Genomic DNA, 19,309 nt, shown 5'->3' with positions numbered 1-19,309 from the left:
TTTGTTAAAATATGCCAAGTACCGAAAGTCAAATTAAGGCTTTATTGTCCAAAAATTTCTACATGTGTTATACATCCAGAATATCGAAATATCGTTTCACACAGTGTGGACATGTCTAACATAAAACAAAAAGGGCCTAGATAAACGTGGTATACATTAAACAAAACGGCCATCGATAACCGGGGTATACCAAGTTTAAAAATGTTAATATAATTTAAAGTTTTCAAAGTGCAGTTTCAGTGCAAGTCAGTTAAACGATCTTAATTGGAGTGACGTTGAAGTCGTGCAGAACCTGCCTGCTGTACTGGCTTGTAGTTACGTTTATAGCATAACGTTAGCATTTTGCTTCTGCCGACTAGATTTATTATTCAAAAATTATAAAAGTAGGGTTGACATGTGGATATTATCCGGCTGAACAAAACGTGATCCATCTCTTAAATATGTGTCAACCACAGACCTTATTTCGAGCTATTTTCCAAAATCCTATGGAGAAATTGCATTGCGTTTTAGACGAAGGAACCGGAAGAAGTTTACTTCCGGGTTTAAGGACGCGTCACTGCGGCTCTCTATATATCAAACCATTTTAAAGCTATCAAACTAAACTTGGGGGAAAGACTCACAACAACTCTCTATTGCTGTAATAAAAATGTCTGATTAATGGTCACATTTATCTCAACAGTTCATCACACATGAGCACCGTCATACTGGAAATGAGCAGCAGGCACAAAGTGAAGAGTTAAGCTGCAACCTGGGAGGCAATGTGATGTGGTTTGGCATCTGTTACACAGCAGAAATATACTGTAATGCTAGAAAGGAGATTGAAATATACAGTAATATTACACTAACACCATTATCTTAAGGCGGAAACAAATAGTGAAATATGTTCCTTTTCACAAAAAAACTGTTAACAATGTCTAATTGTTGCTAAAGTTATGACAACACAATATCACTTTGCGAACCAACAGAAACTTTACTGTAAGATTATGCTGTTCTTACATCATGCAGAAGCTGAGACTACTTTCTGGAGAAATGGTTGCTGAAATATGATATCTGCTAAGGCTCCAGTGCATTACAAGCTATTCCTATCTGTAAACAATATAAAGGAAACCATACGTTAGCTGACTGATTTCATAGAGTTAAACTTAATACACACATGTGACACACAGTGTACCTACAGAGACTTTCAAACGGTACAATGTTCATTATTTTTACCCTGAATACAACCTGACAGAAGCTCCTAGTGTGGTTTTAAGGGCGTTCAGCATGGGTTAAATAAGCTGTTTGCTTGGCCTGGCTCTTGCTGTCGATCAGAAGAAGCTGGTTATTCTTGTGATGAGAAATCATCTCGTCGAGGGAGTTGAATATCTGAGAGAGGGACAGCAAGATAAACGGAGAGATGTAATAAATGAAAAGATTAACATTCTTCCAGAACCCTGCTCTATTTTTTGCGTTCTACACTCTGTGTCTTCCTACAGCTCACTCTCCTTTCTTAAATATGAATTTGCCATCACCTCTTCATTCTTCTTGCCCTCTTTTCCAAGGGCATACCCTTGTGTCTCCCCCATGGAGCGGATGGGAACGTTGTACACCTTTTGCTGGTAGAGCACAGCGAGGGTGTACGGCTGCCGGATGCCCTTAGCTGAGCTGTGACGGATAAGAAAGGCACCGTCCTACAATGAGGACAAAGAGAAGGGGAAATCCAAGCAAGATTTACACATCACAGTGCAGGATGGATAAAGAATTCAGGGTGATGTAAAAACATTTTCCATATTTTCCAAAGTAAGTGGTTGAATTGGGAAATAATTCACCTTCACAGAGGCCCTGAAGGTGTGTGACTCACTTTTATTTGAGCGTCAGCAAAAACATGCACATGAACACGCAGCAAATTTCTCCAATATCTGAGCAACACCCTTGCCTTAAGCCTTTCTGTTAGCTCAGCTGAACAAAAAGTTTGTTTGAAATGACGAATTAACTCCAATCATTATTCCCTGAAACCACTAAATGGAAAAAAAACACATTTTATCTCCACATTCAATTCAACTTTACCTTGTTGACCCTCAGTAAGAGCTCCTCGGCTTTCTTTCTGTTGCAATCTCCAGCAAACCATTCTTTGTCCTGTAACATCACATGGTCAACAATAGTAAATCATTCCTCACTATTTTGTATTTGATTTTCTGCGTGCATAGATAACTTACCTCATTCCCAGACTGTTTGGTCGCCCTCATTCCACCAGAGGAGACTTCAAATAGACAGACAACATATTGTGTGTTTTCGCAGGTTTAGTAAATCCATATTCCCAAACATGTTTAAATAGATGTAAAGTATAGTCCATGCGCCGTTTGGAATTCTTCAAATATATATGCAGACCACAAATGATCACAGTCATTTCTCAGGATTTAAAAAACACTATTTAATAAACAAAAATGTAGCTTACCCACAGGCTTAGTGTCTGGCATTGGTGCAAGGCTAGAATAAAGACCATACATCTCATGTTAAACATTGAATTGAATAATGATGGATGTGTACACTTTCAGGTGGGATCATCTGCAGAAACAAGCTGGAAATCTATGTAAATCACTGCCATTTAATGTTCAACTCGTGTTTCTTATGGCTTAGAAATGACTTTGTAGTTTTCATCTCTTACCTGGGTTTGCGTTCCTTCGGGTGGGCAAGCAGAGGGGGCTTCACACTGGTGGGGGGTAAAGGGAGTTTGGTAGGAAATGTGCCCCGTCTTGCTTCAACTGGAGGAGTTATAGAGAAAAGATATGTTCATCGCTGTCATAATGATAACAATTATTTATTTGGATGTAGTTTGTACTGATTAGTGTTTCACAATTATAAAATTGTTGGTCTTTACCTGTACTTGAGTCATTTAAGGACGGCAGGAATGGATTCTGAAAGAAGGGAAATAAAAAGTTTCTGCTGTGTCATACTGATGAGTTTCATTTCCTACCTAGGAAATTGAAAAAGAGTATGAATAAAAACGTCTATTTCTGATTCAGCCTCTATTTTGACATTCTTTATTTAAATAGGGACAGAGCTTAGCATAAGGAAATGATAACAACTGAGAGGAATAGACACTCACAGAATGAGCTCTGGGAACCGGTGGCTTCCACCTGCAAATAGAGAGGACGTTCATTTTCATGGCATGTTTAGTACTAGGAAGTTACTGTGTGTTGCCACTAACATTATCTGCTATATTTGCATGTTACTGTAAAACACAGCAGCATTACTGTCTGGTGTGACAGGTAGTATGGAGCCATGCAGACAGATTGTATCATTGGTCGGTACAAATTATCAGAAGATGCTTTGAGTGCACTGACATGGGTATGGGAGAAGGTATGAGTTCAGCCGGTTCTAAATACAGCTCCTCATTGTCGCCCTGAAACACAGAATGACAAATTCATAAAACATAGCAGTGTATTCCTCTATACACATGGAGTAATGTGTTGGGTAATCATTCCTGTTGAAGCCCAGTGATAAACCATACACAGTTCATGCAGATAACTGAAGTCAGGCTTGTGACAATATCTGAATCATTTGAAGGTATACGTGGCTGTTAACAGTCAGGGCCATTCTTACCCATTATACCAAAACAAATCTGATACCATGGCCTTTTGCTGCCTTCTCCTTATGTATTAATGTTTTAGACAGGGTTGATGAATATCGTATATTACCTGTTCTTCATTTGGATCCAGATACACATCTGAAATGCAGAAAGAAATTATTGGAGATCTATCTGTGATTCAGTCATTACCTAATTACATTATAAATATAACACTTTTTAAGTCAAAAGCAAAACATCTCCCACAGTTTGCTCATGACCTTTGACCTTAAGTTTTGCACAATTGGGCAAAGCCAGAGGATACAAAAATAACCCACTATTGTTATGACACAAAGTTCCCCATCTTGTAAATATACTGATTTTGGCAACATTTTCCATTCTTCTTTCAGATCCGTTTGCCAATAAAGCCTAGTCTCAGAGTGCAGTTCAGCAATACAACAGCAGGTGGCACCCTCTTCTTTGTTTCAGTCACAGCTGCAATCTCCTCTTACCCAGTTTTCTTATTATATTTGATCACAAACAAACAACCGGTTGCTGCTGGAAACATTCAACATTGATTGTGCAGCAGAAAGATTTTCCTTGGACAGATGGATGAACAGATAGAGGAAATGCAAAGTCTTTCATAGAGTGGGTTGACTGTTTTTGTAGCTAGCACATGAGTAATAACAAACAAATAATGTATTTATGTGGTTGTCATACCACCTGATTGATATATACCCTCCTCTCAGTCAACATACATTTACAGACTGATAAAGAATTTCTATGAAAGGCTTTGTGTGTGTAGAAGTGATCATAGCACCTTCGTCAATGGGGTCTGGAGGAGGCCCCTTATTCTTTCTTCCAGGCTTGTCATTTCTGTCTACCTCCGGTGCTGAAAACATAGGTTAGAGAAATGAAGAGAGGTGGGTTATGAATTGAATAAAGCACCACTATGTTTGTGAACAGCAAAATAATAAAGATGAAAGACTAACGTTTCTCGGTTTTGGGATCATGGAAGAAATCCTCAGTGCGTTGTTGAGGTTTCTGGATGACAGAGCATTATTCTAATTAAAAGAAATGCTGAGTATTTTTAGAAGGCTTGATGGATGCAGAGACACACAGAAACAGACTTCCAGGACACTGAGGTGTTCTTACTGAACGTGTGCCTACCCTGGGTGGAGGAGCAGCCTTCCTCTGTGGAGTAGGAGGAGGAGGCGGAGGAGACGATGTCCTCTCTGCAAAGAGTAACAGAATTTAAACATGCCTTTCTGTTCTTGTTGAGACCCTAACCCTATCTGCTTTATTGAGTCAATGTGTTTACCCAGATAAACATTCTCCTCCACTTGTGTCTGTGGGACCTTCGCAGGCGAAAGCTCACACGGAGGCACTTCATACGTGTCACCATCTTCATCATCCTGCCATTAGAAAATACAGTGGTGCCTTTTCACAAATACTCATCAATAATACTGAGAATATAAGTATAAAGTTTAGTCATATTAAACTGTAGCATTTTACTGTATCCCTCTACAGAAAGAAGCAACAGTGCTTAAGATAAATGTCATAACTGTAGCATTCGAATGATGAAACATGTTTAATAAAGCAGCACCCCTTCATATTAGCATACATTCAGAAGCTTGATGTCTTTCTACTCACAAACTCATCCTGCGGCCAACCAAACCCTGCACTGTCATCTGTGAAAAAACACATTCAAAACAGTCCACAGTGAGGAAACAAAGACAGAAGGAACCCAAACTATTCCCCTTTATTTGTCGGTGTGGTCAAATCTCACCTTCCCTTTTGGGTGGAGCTGGAGGTCCACTGTGTCTGAGGGAGAGAGGACAGGGGAGATGCTGAAGTCATTTTATTTCATAAACAGCAACAATACTGAGTTTTTTTACAAACGACCACAATACTTACCGTTTATTCATCTTTCCAAAGAAGCTCTGAAAATAGAGAAATCGCAGATGAGTATCCAAAGGAAATAAACTTCACTACTGGCTGGTAGTATTGACTTTAGTTATAAATCAGCTTCATCATCCTGACTCAGACGCTGCTCTTTGGGGAAGATCCACATCATGGACAATAGAGATTTATTTAGTAAGCAAGATCATTTAGTACAGTAAAAACAACCAGAATACAAGGTAACACATACTGTATGTACAGTATGTACAGTAGTACAAGTCCAAAATGTTTCTGTTATGTGCACACCATTGTACCTATAACAAGGCTAGGTGTTAGTGAAATAAATATAATATTGTTAATTTCTTAGGTTATTATACATTTTAAAGGTGGTAATGGACAGTATGCATATTCTAAAAATATCTATGTAAAGCCTCCTTAGACATTTTTTTGAATTTAAGTGCTGGTTAAATGCAATTTAGTGGAACAAAACCATGTTGTTTCTCAAATTAATATCACATCAATCAATTACAAGCAAGTTTAAAGGTGTTTTTAAATTAGTTTTAAAGTGTGCAGTTTTGGTATATGAACTGTAATGTATGTATTATTTGTGAATCTCATCCTTAGGATTGTATCTCTGTGACTTTAAGCTACTGTTTAATCACAATGGCTGTTTTGAAGCAGAGATTAATGAACATCATCAGTAAAAACACAGAAGAGTTAATCTGCAGGTGAGTGGCTGAGGCTGGCAGGGGGAGGAGGAGATAAACATGTCAGGTGAAATCAGGAAGTAGAGGGATATATTTTGTTTTCCCACAGTGCCAGGCATCTTTAGAGGAAGTGTTGGTTACAGGTGGTCAGAGCGAAGGTGACCGACTGCAGAGTTTCTAATTCTTACACATTGGTTCATAAAATGTTAGATAACAGCGTCCTAATATTGATAAATGAGGAGCAGCTGACAGGTGATACAAAGGACAAAGATAACTACTGTATTTACAGACTTTTTCTCTCACAGTACATTCATTAAAAAAACATCTGCATTTAAATGGGTCAAGTTGCTGTGACAATGACTGCTTTGTGTCCAGCTACTTCTCTTGGATGAGCCTCCCTAAGTTTCAGAGAAAAGTTATATCAGGGTCCGAGGAGGAAAAAGGAAAAGTCCTGTAACCATGAAGTGAATTATGATGCAAACAAGGACAAGACACACTGAACGTTATTCAAATGTTTTACTGTTCAGATAGAAATAGTGTATCCATATTATATTTAATGGGGAAATACTTTGATCACCACGTTTTCTCTGCCTTTTCCACTTTTGGAAATTGAGTGTGTTTTATCGGCAATTGTTGTTTTATTAAACACTGCTGTAGTTAGACACTATTATTTACAATGATATCCATTTACTGTTCCAAACATCTAGATGAGCAAACATTATCAGACATATTCTTTATGTGAAATTAAATAAAGCATGTCTGTGACTCACTGGAGTCTCTACAAGGACGCCTGAGAAGTTTGACAACATTTGCACGAGTTACAAGAATTGAATCTATTAAAAAAGATCACCACCAGTCTGACTTAATGTTTTGCTGTCAGTACATTTTTCCTAGAACAGCTCAACTCAACTCAAGTTATTACATTTCAAATAATAATTAAGTTCAAATATTAAAATCAGATATGAAGATTGGGATTATGAGTGCAAATATGTAGAAGTGACACTATTTGAAAATTGTTAGATTTCCAAAACTTGATAGATTTTCAGAAAAGAATGGATTGGATTTATATCTGATGTAAATAAGACAAACCTTATCTGCATCTGTATTAATTCTGTTTAAATGTTGTCATCAAATTTACACTAAACCATGGATAATACAAATGTAATAAATTCAACTTAGTCAACCAAGAAACTGATTTTATGGAGTGAACAAACATAAAACAGCGTTAAACAAACTTGTTTGAACTCTTATCTATAAAGAAAAGCACAATGCCGATACCTGTATGTGTGTTTACCTTCATACTTCCAAACAATCTAAACTTTTAATAGTGATGCTGTCATTATAACATTTACCTTATTCAGAATTCCCTGAGATAACAACCTGAAATATAAGTTACTTAATGAAAGGTTTACAGAGAACTCATTTACAAAAACCTAAAACTGTGCCATCGACAACACTGACCACTTCCTTATCACTCTGCTCAACGTTATCAGGATGTAAACCAACATTTGACCAAAAAGAAAACAGTACTTTACCATTGTCATGATTTGGGGTTGAGTCTTGCAGCTCAAGTCATGTGGATATGTCTTTGTTTCGGCCCTTGGATGCAAATGGTTGGAAGATTGAGAGTGAACGATACAGAGAGAATGTGAAGAGCAGCTCTAACTGATCTCATTTGCATTTCCTGAGTGAGGCTGCCTCACCTGTTGCTCTGCCTTTAAATAAGCTTCCGACTCACGCAGCTCCATGGCTCCACATTTCCCTAAACTGGTCTTGGCCATATAACAAACTCAGTTATATATCTGGGTTTTTTGCAACTGCTAAATAACATCTCCTTTGTATTCTATCTGCAAACAAAAAGTGGAAATTAATTATTAACTCCTGATACACACACGCTATTAAGCTTGGCAAGTAAGCTACTGTCATTGATACAAGGTTAAAATACACAACGAATACAGTGGAGGTGGGGAACAAAGCACCCACAGAGTAAAACCAAAATGAGTCATGTCCAGGTTTCTCTAATCTTTCGATATGTTGCTGATTCATATTATGCTGCTTTTGGATACAGTTTTTTATAATGGGAAACATGTTTTTTTTATCTCTGGTAAGGTTATGTTTTAACAATAAGCATATCTTGGCAATTACAACATCACTATCATTTTTTACAAAAAAAGTTTGAACTTAATTTCCAAGATGCTGAAAATATCATCAGTCATCTCAGGAATGTGCTTTAGGAAACTATTTTATTCCAAAGGTTAAGGCCTGAGTCTTCTTTACCTTACTGAACTTCACTCATTTGTAACCATGCTAATATTTCAGTGATTAATCGAAGCTAATAAAATCACACAACAAGGTCAAAAAGCAGGAAGCAACTAAAGATGTATTCCAAATATTATTTATTAACAAAGGAGTATGTTGCCAGATGTGGTTATAATGACAGAGACAATAAATTACCAAACTACACACAGCAAAAAATTACTTTCTCTAATACAATATAAAATACACATAAATATTAACTTAGTAAAAAAAAAATTAAAACCCAGTCACAGGACAAATGGATTATGTTTTGCAATCAATAAGCAGTTTAACAGAGAACAGAACAATATAAAATCAATATTCAGACAATATACATGTTAGGCTATGTACATGCTGGGCTCAACCCAGGTGTCTGTTGGAGAAGTGCTCTGGGAATCTGATTTTAAAACACGTAGTGAGAACAATGAGCATGGCACAGGTTTTTGTAAAGGAGTATCTCTTTGCTTCCACCTGTCCCAAATGTGATCCATTTAAAAGGCTAACAGGAGTTCAAACTGTGAAAACAAGCAGAATCTGAGCCAGCAGATACGTTTTGTGTTTCGGTGTGGATCCCCTAAAGCCCCAAAGTAAACTGATGCAGAACTTCCATTGACATCAAAACATATAACGCCAGCATAACCTCAAATAAAATATTGGTTTAAAGCCTTCCTTCCTATGTGAATAACTGTGCTGTGCCAAGTAAATGTATTGGGTTAAGTGGAGTATTCTTTTGGATTAAAAGCACTTCTGACCTGAAGTCTACCGCTCTGACTTATTTGCATAAATGGCACAAAGACAAGAGGGATGTACTGACATTCCTTTTTTCCTGTTAGCTTAGGCACCTCAACCTCCATTTTGTTGGAGGAAATATTCAGAAACACATTAAAACTCTGATTACGTGAAGAAACAACAAGTATTATTTAGGTCAAGATGACCCAGAAGAGCAAAAAGAGTTTGTCCTGTGTTTTTGTCCATTTGTGCTGTCACAGTTAACACAGTTAGGAACATAAAAACATGAAACACAGAGCTACTTTGAACATGAAAACTGTGATTGAGGTCTTTCTTGTGAGTTCCTGTAGGAGTGGTCCCGCTTGTTTAGAACCTCAATTAGTTTGCATTTAGATAAACAACAGAGTGAGAGTCCTGTTTATCTCTCTGTCTATCTTCTCAATGATAAACATATTTGCTTTTGCTGTTCTACCCACTGTGTTTGTGGGTACGGTCATCTATTAAAATCTTCTTTGCAGTCTCTCTTACTTTAGACTGGGTTTGCCTTAATTATACTGTTAATCCAGTCGATGTAATGGGTGACGCGGGTGTAGACCCCGGGTTTATCCTTCTGCCCACACCCATCGCCCCAACTGATCACACCCATCAGGGTCATCTTGTTGTTGTTCCGACAGACGAGCGGGCCACCAGAGTCTCCCTGTGGGGAAATGCAAAGAAGTAGAATTTAGAGAGAGAACAAATTATAAATAAGACAATCAAGATCTTAAAATATATTCAGCTGAATGAAAAATCTCACATCTGAGAAGCTGTAACCAGAAAAGATCTGGCATATTTGATTTTAAATGTATCAGAACAGTTGCAGATGAAATGTCCGTCATAAATGAATGGTTTAGCACCATAACACACAAAGTGACTTACCTTGCATGCATCATCCAGGCCCCGGGTATCACCTGCACAAAGCATGTTGGGGGTAATTGTGCGTTGAGACAACACATCTGGGACGCAGCGCTCTTTGGGCCACAGGCGAACGTAACCTCTCTTCACACGCTCAGAGAACTCTGCAGAAACTGTAGAAAGAGTTTTTTTGAATTACTAATCTGGCATATCATATCCAAAAGCAAATACATTCTGGCTTTATGGAAGCACTGCCCTCTCCTGGTCAGTCAAGAGAGAGAAACATTTGCCAAATCAGTAGCCAGCTCTACAAAATGACAGTGCCATCAAAAAAGAATGGATGTTGCTTACACTCAGAGTCTTTTCCATAGCCTGAGATCTCACACTCGGTCCAGTCGGGCAGCACAAGTCCGCGGTCCGGCAAACACGCAGGGAGAACTTCTGGAGAGTTTACAGCACAGATGCCAATGTCCGTCTTTAGCTTCAAGAGAGCTGCAAGTGGAAAATGACCAGAGGAAAAGTCAGGGTAAGGCACTTGGAACAATTTGGATGAAGACCGAGGGAGGATTTAGAGTTTCAACAAGCGTTTGCGGCCCACATAAGGTTCCATATTATTATTGCTGGGGGAAAACATGCCATCATTCACTAAATACCATGCCAAAACTGTGTTTTTTATAAGTTCATAAAAAGCTGGCATTTTGATCACACAAAATGTTCTGCACCAACAGTGATAAATACAATATTCTATGAAGACAAAGGAAAACAGTGAACATTTGTGATAAATGTTTCTTGAAATGTTCTCTCACCAATGTCATTGTCAAACGTTTCGTTGTCAAATTTCTCGTGATTCCAGTACTTCTCAACCTTGAAAATCTGCTCGCTGCTGGAATTCTGTTTCCGAAATGTTCTTCCCAAGATCACTTCCAATTTTTCAGCCTTATCACTGAAAAAAGATAGGAAATATGTTAGGAATTTTTCATGGCAAGCGTGATACATTTTTGCATGTTGCGTTGGTGTGAGTATCATTCTTACTTGTCCTCAAAGCAGTGTGCAGCAGACAGAACCCAACAGGAGTCAATGAGGACACCTCCACATCTGTGAAAGTGTTTTCTGTGGCGGGCCTGGTAAACGTTAATGGCCGCCTGCCACGGCTGCTCCGTGATGTCGCTCTCTCTGCCCCCAAACATGCGGAACGACGGGCGGTTCAAAGTGTTGTCCAAGCGCTGCCCACATGTTGCTACAGGGCGGACAGGTTCCAAGATGATGGTTAAATAAATGCAAAATTACCAAAAACTAAAATCATAACAGGAAGTGGCCTGTGGTTAATTTTTATTGAATATGAAGTTTGAAGTCATCCTACCTCTGTTATTGTTGTTAGTGGTGGGGGCACGTGGACCGAGAGTGCTGATGATTGATGGACGTCTTGCTAAAAAAAGACAAGCATGGGTAAGAAGATATGATAGCACATTGCTGCATTGTGAATGAAACAATGGAAGTGAGAAACTTACAGCATTTAGGTATGTCACACAGCTCCCAGGTCAGCTGCATTTTCTTGTAGGTGTGACACCATGGACCTGCATCACCGTCTGGATTCCTGTTATTTTATAGGGAAAATAAATACTGTTATTCTAATCTTTCTGCATGCAGAAAGGGAACCTCTGAAAAGGAACAATGGTGCTGGCATATCTACCTGCAGAAGCTGTGGCTGCCCAGCCCCTGCTCCAGTGCATCAGATCTCCAGGCATTGTAGAGCTTGCGTTTAATAGAAGGAGCGTCCCAGGGCAGACAGCGAGAGCCGCTCTTAGTGACAGATGCTGTGCCTCTGTATGACTGACCCGAGCCCAGCACACATTGGTGGTTCCTATCTGCTCCAAAGCACACGAAGAAACCCAAGTGTAAAGCAATGAATGGTTTAATGAGAAGTATTTCGGCTCACTATATATTGGCTTTTGTAAAGCTGTACCTTTTGGACATTTGGGCATGGAACAGAACTCCCACGCAATCTGAGTGCCTTTATAGACGTAACACCAAGGAGTGCTGTCATTGTCGGGATTTCTGGGGGAGGGGACAATGAGGACATTGAGCAAACATACAACACATTGATGATGATGAAATGCTTTATCCGAACAAGATTTTGCAATGCACCTCATTTTTAAATCCTTCCAATCTTTGAAATAATTTTGCCGTTTTCTCCAGCACTGATCACAATAGTCACATACCTGCAGAAGTTGTGGTTGCCCAGTCCGAGAAGGCTGGCGTCGGGCTTCCTGGCTGTGAACTTCTTTCCTCTCAGAGACGTGGAGTTCCAGTTGATGCACTCTGTCGCTGAATGGCTAATGCTCCATGTGCCGCGGTACCCTTCACCCTGCCCCAAAACGCACTTCTCATTGCTGTCTGTTGGACAAAAGGACACAGTTAAACTGGATGAAATGTCAGTCATTTATATATGACACTGATATCACTCTAATAGCTGACCTCGTTAATTCCTTCTGGCATTTGAGAAAATTATTAAAACAGTGTTATTGCTTATATAAGACATTAAACTAACAACGTGTGTCCTAATAGCATATAAATAGTAATTTTCCAATTAGGGGTTAAAACAACGACTAAACACAAACTGTGAGGATAGTAAATGTGATCAGATTTATTGAGTCTGGCCATTGTAACTCATTACTCTTTCCCTGAAATCACTTGGCTGTGACCGCTGGGGTTTGCATAATAATTATGAGAGGGCGGGGTGCCCCTAAAGTCACCCGCAGAAACAAAAACATTCATATCCCAGAATGTCTGTCCATGGTTTATGATTCTTGTCTCCGAACCACAGGGCCATGACCCCTCCTGTATGAGTCACAGGGTCAGACTGTGACCTTATCTAGAGTCATTAAATAGTACGTAGGAAGTTTTAATCAGTGTTATGTCACCCTGTTATGGATAAACAACTTTTATTGTTGTTGCTGTGATGTAAAACGATCATGCAAATTCAAAACTTGGCATAGTGAAATATCTAGATGTAGCTGCTGCAGTACAGATGACTACATAATGACATTAACATTAATCATTGTGAGGGTCAGCTTTTTTGTAAACTAAATATTGAGTGTTTTAGACAAATAATATCTGTTGGATTAAAGAGTTTGTTGAGTACTTACTTATCTCACACTGAGTCCCACTGAAGCCTGGGGGACACTGGCAAATGTAGTCAGACGTGTAAACTGCCTCCTTACAGGTTCCTCCGTTGTAGCACTGAGACACGTAGCAGTCTGGAAGAGGCAGACAGAGAAACGGTTAGTCAGTCACACGTCAACCAGCTCTTCAGAACACAAGCTTTTTCAATAATCAGAACATAAATGATTGGCATAACCACTTGTGTTTACAGAGAATGTAATAGGTGGGTTTGTGTGTCACATTTTACGTTAACATATTAAGAAGAACTTTGTGTGTATGGTTCATCCTGGCTCTCACACACTCTTTTTTTTAAAACCCTGCCATCCCAAGAGTTTCTTTCTAGCCCGGAACTGTTTTTTGGCCATCACCTGCCTGGTTTTTCATTTATTGTTTCAACATTTCCTAAAGGCTGGCGTTCAGAATAACAGTGCCCCACTCGTTCTCCCACTCATGGTATGAGCTCAGAGTTTGGCCAGCTGAAAATGTGGTTGTAATTTGTCTGAGGGAGAAGCAATTATGCTTCACAGAATTCGTCAATGGGGGTGAAAGTGCGCACAAGGGCTTGTCTGGCAGGAGTATTTCAAACAATCTCAGACTAAATAACACACACCAAAAAAACACAGAAAGCCAATAGCTCTTCATTTGGATGCACTGAAATAACAGGGACGGATGAGCCAGTCAAAAAAATAATCATGAGTGGATTTAACAATAAGTTAGAGGTACAGTGATGCTATAATGAGAGACAGAGAGGTCAGTAAGGACAGGCATGCAGACTGAAACATTAACAAACAGAACATTCAATTCTACTCATGGGTTTGTATGTGTTTACATCCATGACACACTCACTGATGACGGGCACAATGTGACAACGCTGTTGTCCTCTTAGTGCACAATGGCAATACTCCACACGCTGTCCCCTCCATCGCAGCCAAGTGTCCCCAAAACTACGCACTGCTGACGCTTCACTATCCACACAATGTACTGAGAACAGACACACAAACACAATTAGTTAACAGCCATCAAACAGGAAGACAGACAGAAAACGTAATCATTGACACATGTAAAAGAGGGTTACAAATAAAAAAGGTGCATAAAGAGAGAGAGACACAAACACGTGAATGGCAACAGTGATTTAAAAGAAACTGATGGTGGTGAGGGTGATGGTGCATGTTAATAGAAAAAGACAAACAGAAGAGTGATGGGGCTCACAGGAGGTGTCAAAGGAAGATGTAGACTTCTGGACATGAATAATCACAAGCGTCCGTCTTGCTGGCCGTCTGTCAGGCTCACCTCTGTAAAAACGAGTCCCTCTCTTAGTGCGGAGCAACTCAACCTGCAATAGAGAAGAGATCAAATAAACACAGAGCAGCAGTAAAAGGGAACTGGTTGCATGGCATTGGTTTCCAACCAAGGCAGCAGGTGCTTTGAAGTGCTGCAAAAATGTACAATCTATAAAAATACAGGACAGTAGAGCTCCAAAACCAAAGGCTTATGAGTCAGCTGCAAAGGTTTAACAGCAGTACTTTAAAAAGAAAATAGATAAATAAACAAAAACAAAAATTCTAAAATATCAAAGAGCATGTTTGCTCAGATGGATTTTAAACCACCAGAATCTTTTTTAATTTTTTAAATAAGACCTTGTTTGACCTCCTTATGCAAGATTTGTAGTTAAAGGTCTGAAATCGTTGTTGAGGATGTCAGACTTACATTTTCCGCTAGGCAGCAGCAGAGAGCACACAGGAGCACAACTAGTTCAAGTGTTCTCGTCATGGCTTGTCAAGTCGTCTTCAGTTAGCTGGAAGAAGAATAAAGTTACATATTAAAGACAATGGTCCAAAGTTTTAGCAAACACAAACATGTGTAGGCGCTGATACCTGTCGATGCTGTGTGCGCAGACTGAGCATGTATTTTAAATGTTGAATGTCTATCCATCTAAATCCTTTGTCATGAATCTGTCAACACTAAGCCATCAATAACAGGAAAACCATCGACACTGGTCACCTTCCCCTGACTATTCTGTTTCCTTCCTCCATCCCTACGCCTGCCACTGAGGGAGATCACTGGAGAGGAAAGGGTGGGAAACATCAGGTCCTTTTTAGTTCCTTGAAGTGTTAACTTCTTGGCCCAAACAGGAAGTTTTAACAGCATGAACAATCTGAAAGGTCACCGAGTTCAACATACAATTTGTGCTATAGAATATGTCTTTGTTATCCTGCTCTGAAAACGAATTCCCCTTATTATCATGATTCCTCTATACCGGTTCAACTGTGGATAAACAGGAAGCAGATCATCTTCACTTCATGTTAAAAAATAGACGCTTTCTGCCACATCAAACAACACAATTTGGACCCAGCACACAACTAAAGGTTTCTGCACTATACTGCATTCCTCCTCTAGCAGAGCAGATCAGCAGCTGTGGGAGGATAAAGTGACTCAGGACTTTAAAGGGAAGGAAGAGGACACAAAAAAGAAGCCCCAAAAAGTAACTACACTCATATTTCCTTTTTATACTTCTAGAAAAGGACATCTGAAACCAGACTTGTTCCTCTTCTCCATTTTAAATAATAATTATATGCAGAAAATAGGTTGAAGAAGAGCACCTCTTCCTCCCAAGTCAAGTGTGAGTAATCATGAGTCACACAAAGAGAAGGAGAAGGGGGGGTGATGGGGAAGAGAGGAAAATGGAAAAGAAAAAAAGAAAGTTGCACACAATGAGGTCTGAAAATGAGAAATTACCTGAATATAAAAAATGTGCTTTAAAAAAAAGCATTAGAAACGTTTTAGACTCTTGCATGATAAAACTCAGACACAGCTTTGTGCTTACATGCCTGCATATTTGTCTACTCTTCTCTGTGGGCTGTTCCTCCAATGACTCACCTTCTGTGGTTGATCTAGCTAATAAGAAACAGTGCTGTGTTTTCATACATCCGTAAAACAGCTACGTTGGCATCCACACACACACACTCTCAGTCAGACACACAGACACAAAGTGTTCAGGAACGTGGAGCTAATCAAAACTCTTTAACACAAAGATTTGCTGTTCATTGTGCTCATTGTTCATTGGAACAAAGACTCCCTCTCAGGATTTTACTTTTAAAACCCAGACACATATGCAGTCACATACTCACCTTTAAGAGAATGGGTCCCCTCGAAAGCTATCACTGCCTCACAGAAATAAAACCCCCTGCTCTCCAGCGCTTTTACCCCCCAAATGAGCCTCACTGGCAGAGCAACAACACACTTCCTTTGTGTTTCCTTTGTGCAGCTGTTCAGCTCCGCTCAGTCGCCCCTATCTCCAGCCCTGTCAGCTGAAAACATATGTTTCCTGCTAAAATATTGCTAGCCCCTTGCATTTCGGAAACATGCGTACATATCAACACATGCACGCCACAAAAACACACACCAGCATGCACCCATTAGATATGAGCATATGTGTACCACACCCTCTCTGTCTGTGACATGCAGAGGCCCTGTTTAGGAGCCATCAAAAGAACTCCCACTATGAAACTGGTCTGAGTTTAGGCCGTTTTTTTGGTGTGTCTTATAACATTTAATGCATATGAACAGACATCAACACAAGTTAGAAAACAGGAAAGTGAAACTGTGTGTCTTTAAATGTTGTGGAACCAACTTCCTAAAAGTGATCAACTCTTTTAAACGCTGACCAAAACTTTTTTTTTGTGTTGTGTGCAGTTTTTCTGTAGGCTAACTAGGGCTATCTGGAGACAAAGAAATATTAAATGTGTAATTTTTGTTTGCGGTGGGTTGGAAAAAAAATGTTTTATTAGAATTCTATCCATCTATAGAATGAAATCTCTATAGGCTATACTGTATATCAAGTGCGAAAACTAACATTCCTTAAAGTGGACTTATCATGCTATATTTGAATAATATAGTGTAGGACCATAGCTATATAAGGCATATTTATACTTTTTATTTTTTCTAAATACCAATGTCCGTGGCTGTCTCCTCCTGATTGGTGGAGTTGGCCCAATAGCCGTAGCGCCACTTCTGTGACGTCATAGAAGTGTTCAAATCTGGATCAGTCTGTATCAGATCCGTTGCAGCCCCTTTTTAAGAGATTTGGGTATGGAGGAAAATAGAGAGGGTTTTGTTTTCTGACACTTGGTGAGTTCCCTGGAACACCGGGGACACATATTCATGTATAAAAGACGTACAAAAGTGCATTTTGCATGATAGGTCACCCTTAAAATAATTGTACTCAAACAGTCAATGGATCAACAGCCAAGAAATATTCAGTAAATATTCAATAAACACTTTAAAGCCTCTTCTAACATTAAAGAGAAAAAAACAAAGTTGTGCTGTTTGAAACAACCTGTGAAAAGAGTGGCATCCCAATGATAACTAATTCTGCTCATAAAGACCAGTGCCAATCATATGTTGGCTAAAAGTCAGACAAAGCAACAGGTTCATGAGCAAGCCTCTCTATAGGACCAAGCCCAGTCTCAAAGTCATTGATAGTGGTCTGGATTTCTTCTGACACACCCAATCAGTTAATAGGTGAAACCTGTATTAATGTATGCAGCCTGAGGAGCGTGTACTTCCCCTAGTAAGTAAGATATAAATGGAAGAAATTCCGAAATATTTGGAGCAGCAGCAGTCAGACTGTGAGTCATCTGCAGCTTCATTACAGCAGATTTAAGATGCACCACCGCAGTATAGCAAACGCATGCAACAGATGATACGACAGAGACACAGACAAACACACTCATTGTTTTCTACAAATAGAATTAAGTTCCTCTTACTGTGCTGTCGTGGCATATTCAAAGAGACTGGTTTGATGTTCCGACCACAAATCTTGACATCTTAGCGGTGAGTTTACCGGATCATTAACATGTGTCTGTAATGATGACGGTGTGCTGAGGTTGTAGGAGTTGGAGGTGAGACATTCTTGTCTTCCAACTGGTAACAAGGCCGAAAAGTCTAAAATGGTGAAAATGGTTTCACAGCGTGCAGGGAGCATAGTGGCATCTGACTAAAGGTCAAATTTTTGTTCAATGCACATTTTAAAGCATTTCTGAGGTTTCTTTTCCTGTCATTTTTCTATGTAAACATATCTTATTTATTAGAGGTTGTAGGTGAACAGCCCATGCTGGCAGCCAGAGAAGGAACTAGCCGAGGAAACACCTATGTATTGTGGTACTTTTACTGCCTTATTTTCTTTGGCGCTGACATGTACTTCTTGGAGCATTCAACATCTGTGGGATTGAATAATAAAAACTATTCCCATTCTCATGTCACAGCAGGTTGGCAGAGGTGACAAATCTAAACCTCAAAACATGTTTTTGAACTGGTTTGACCAGCTGGGATCCCTAAACATGCATCAACAATCAAGGCGTTGTACAGTTAAGAAGTTAGCATGTGTGTAGCATGTTTGCTGATTATGTGATTTGGCATGCAATGTCATGTCAATACTGAGCAGGAATTATACATTCCTTACACAGGGGTTTTTTTGGTCAAGCTTCAATAAAGCAGCTATGATCCGTCTCTGAAGAAAGTTCCCAGGAACAAAGGGCGGCATTGTTGCCTTACAGACTCCCTCTGTGCACAATGTTTAGCCTTGAATTCCTTATCAAAAATACTCACAGAGCCAAAAGAGGCAGGTAGAAATAGCAGGTGTTGACATTAGAAATAAGTATAAACTGAAATAATAGAAAATGAGACAGCTTTGTGGAAAGACATGAAAGGATGGAGAGAGGGGAGATGAATACGAAAAGGGGGAGGTAAAACAGACCCCAAAGATCAGATGAAGGACGATGAGTCGTCCTGAGTCATTCCAACTTCCAGGACTTTACAGTAGGAGGCATTGATAGGATTTATAACCAGTTTTGACGCCATTAAATGCAGCAAAAAGTCACATAGGGAACTGTTTGTGAATGGGTGAGGGTTTTTGATTCAAGATTGAAGTGAAACTGTGGATAAAGATAAAGCTCAGTATTGATTTCAGTGACACTTTCTGGACCGTTGTTCCCGCAGTCTGACCAACGCTATCCTCTGTCTGACCTATACTTTTCTTACAACTTGTAAACACAACAGGCTCATCCTGTGAATCACA

General features: G+C 39.5%; 2 protein-coding genes across 3 annotated transcripts; both read right to left on the bottom strand.

The window, feature by feature from the left end:
• Positions 1-574: 574 nt before the first annotated feature.
• On the bottom strand, positions 575-7,828 carry LOC104956685 (B-cell linker protein). Its single transcript, XM_010784213.1, has 18 exons — positions 7,689-7,828; positions 5,462-5,487; positions 5,334-5,368; positions 5,198-5,235; positions 4,866-4,959; positions 4,715-4,779; positions 4,537-4,588; positions 4,365-4,436; positions 3,678-3,706; positions 3,324-3,382; positions 3,086-3,116; positions 2,858-2,894; positions 2,645-2,741; positions 2,435-2,466; positions 2,196-2,239; positions 2,047-2,115; positions 1,512-1,670; positions 575-1,365 (listed from the first exon to the last, which is right to left on the bottom strand). Exons 1-18 carry the CDS (start codon positions 7,695-7,697, stop codon positions 1,249-1,251), a joined length of 1,065 nt encoding a protein of 354 aa, XP_010782515.1. The 5' UTR covers positions 7,698-7,828; the 3' UTR covers positions 575-1,248.
• A 706-nt stretch (positions 7,829-8,534) lies between these two features.
• plat (plasminogen activator, tissue) lies at positions 8,535-16,615 on the bottom strand. 2 transcript variants are annotated; one of them, XM_010784211.1, is made up of 15 exons: positions 16,362-16,615; positions 14,941-15,028; positions 14,443-14,566; positions 14,080-14,214; positions 13,218-13,328; positions 12,291-12,465; positions 12,035-12,126; positions 11,762-11,936; positions 11,580-11,665; positions 11,432-11,497; positions 11,104-11,308; positions 10,878-11,014; positions 10,423-10,563; positions 10,096-10,244; positions 8,535-9,874 (listed from the first exon to the last, which is right to left on the bottom strand). In XM_010784211.1, exons 2-15 carry the CDS (start codon positions 15,001-15,003, stop codon positions 9,707-9,709), a joined length of 1,827 nt encoding a protein of 608 aa, XP_010782513.1. In that variant the 5' UTR covers positions 15,004-15,028; positions 16,362-16,615; the 3' UTR covers positions 8,535-9,706. The 2 variants fall into 2 exon arrangements, with proteins under 2 accessions (XP_010782513.1, XP_010782514.1); XM_010784212.1 differs by having other exon boundaries at positions 9,641-9,874; positions 14,524-14,566.
• Between the last annotated feature and the right edge of the window lie 2,694 nt (positions 16,616-19,309).

This window comes from Notothenia coriiceps, unplaced genomic scaffold, assembly GCF_000735185.1.
Source record: "Notothenia coriiceps isolate Sejong01 unplaced genomic scaffold, NC01 NC01_scaffold00026228, whole genome shotgun sequence".
Taxonomy (NCBI): Eukaryota; Metazoa; Chordata; class Actinopteri; order Perciformes; family Nototheniidae; genus Notothenia; species Notothenia coriiceps.
The sequence above is the reverse complement of the archived record's forward strand: the minus strand, read 5'-3'. Positions and strand labels throughout refer to the sequence as shown.

Excerpts from the sequence above, each read along its gene's own strand:
- LOC104956685 (XM_010784213.1), bottom strand. Across the intron at positions 2,895-3,085 it reads CGGTTCCCAGAGCTCATTCT|AATCCATTCCTGCCGTCCTT; the intron begins GTGAGTGTCTAT and ends CCCTTCTTTCAG. Across the intron at positions 2,240-2,434 it reads GCCAGACACTAAGCCTGTGG|TCTCCTCTGGTGGAATGAGG; the intron begins GTAAGCTACATT and ends GTCTATTTGAAG.
- plat (XM_010784211.1), bottom strand. The coding sequence starts at position 15,003 with ATGACGAGAACACTTGAACTAGTTGTGCTCCTGTGTGCTCTCTGCTGC. Across the intron at positions 13,329-14,079 it reads TCACATTGTGCCCGTCATCA|ACTGCTACGTGTCTCAGTGC; the intron begins GTGAGTGTGTCA and ends TGCCTCTTCCAG. Across the intron at positions 10,564-10,877 it reads AACGTTTGACAATGACATTG|CTCTCTTGAAGCTAAAGACG; the intron begins GTGAGAGAACAT and ends TTCCACTTGCAG.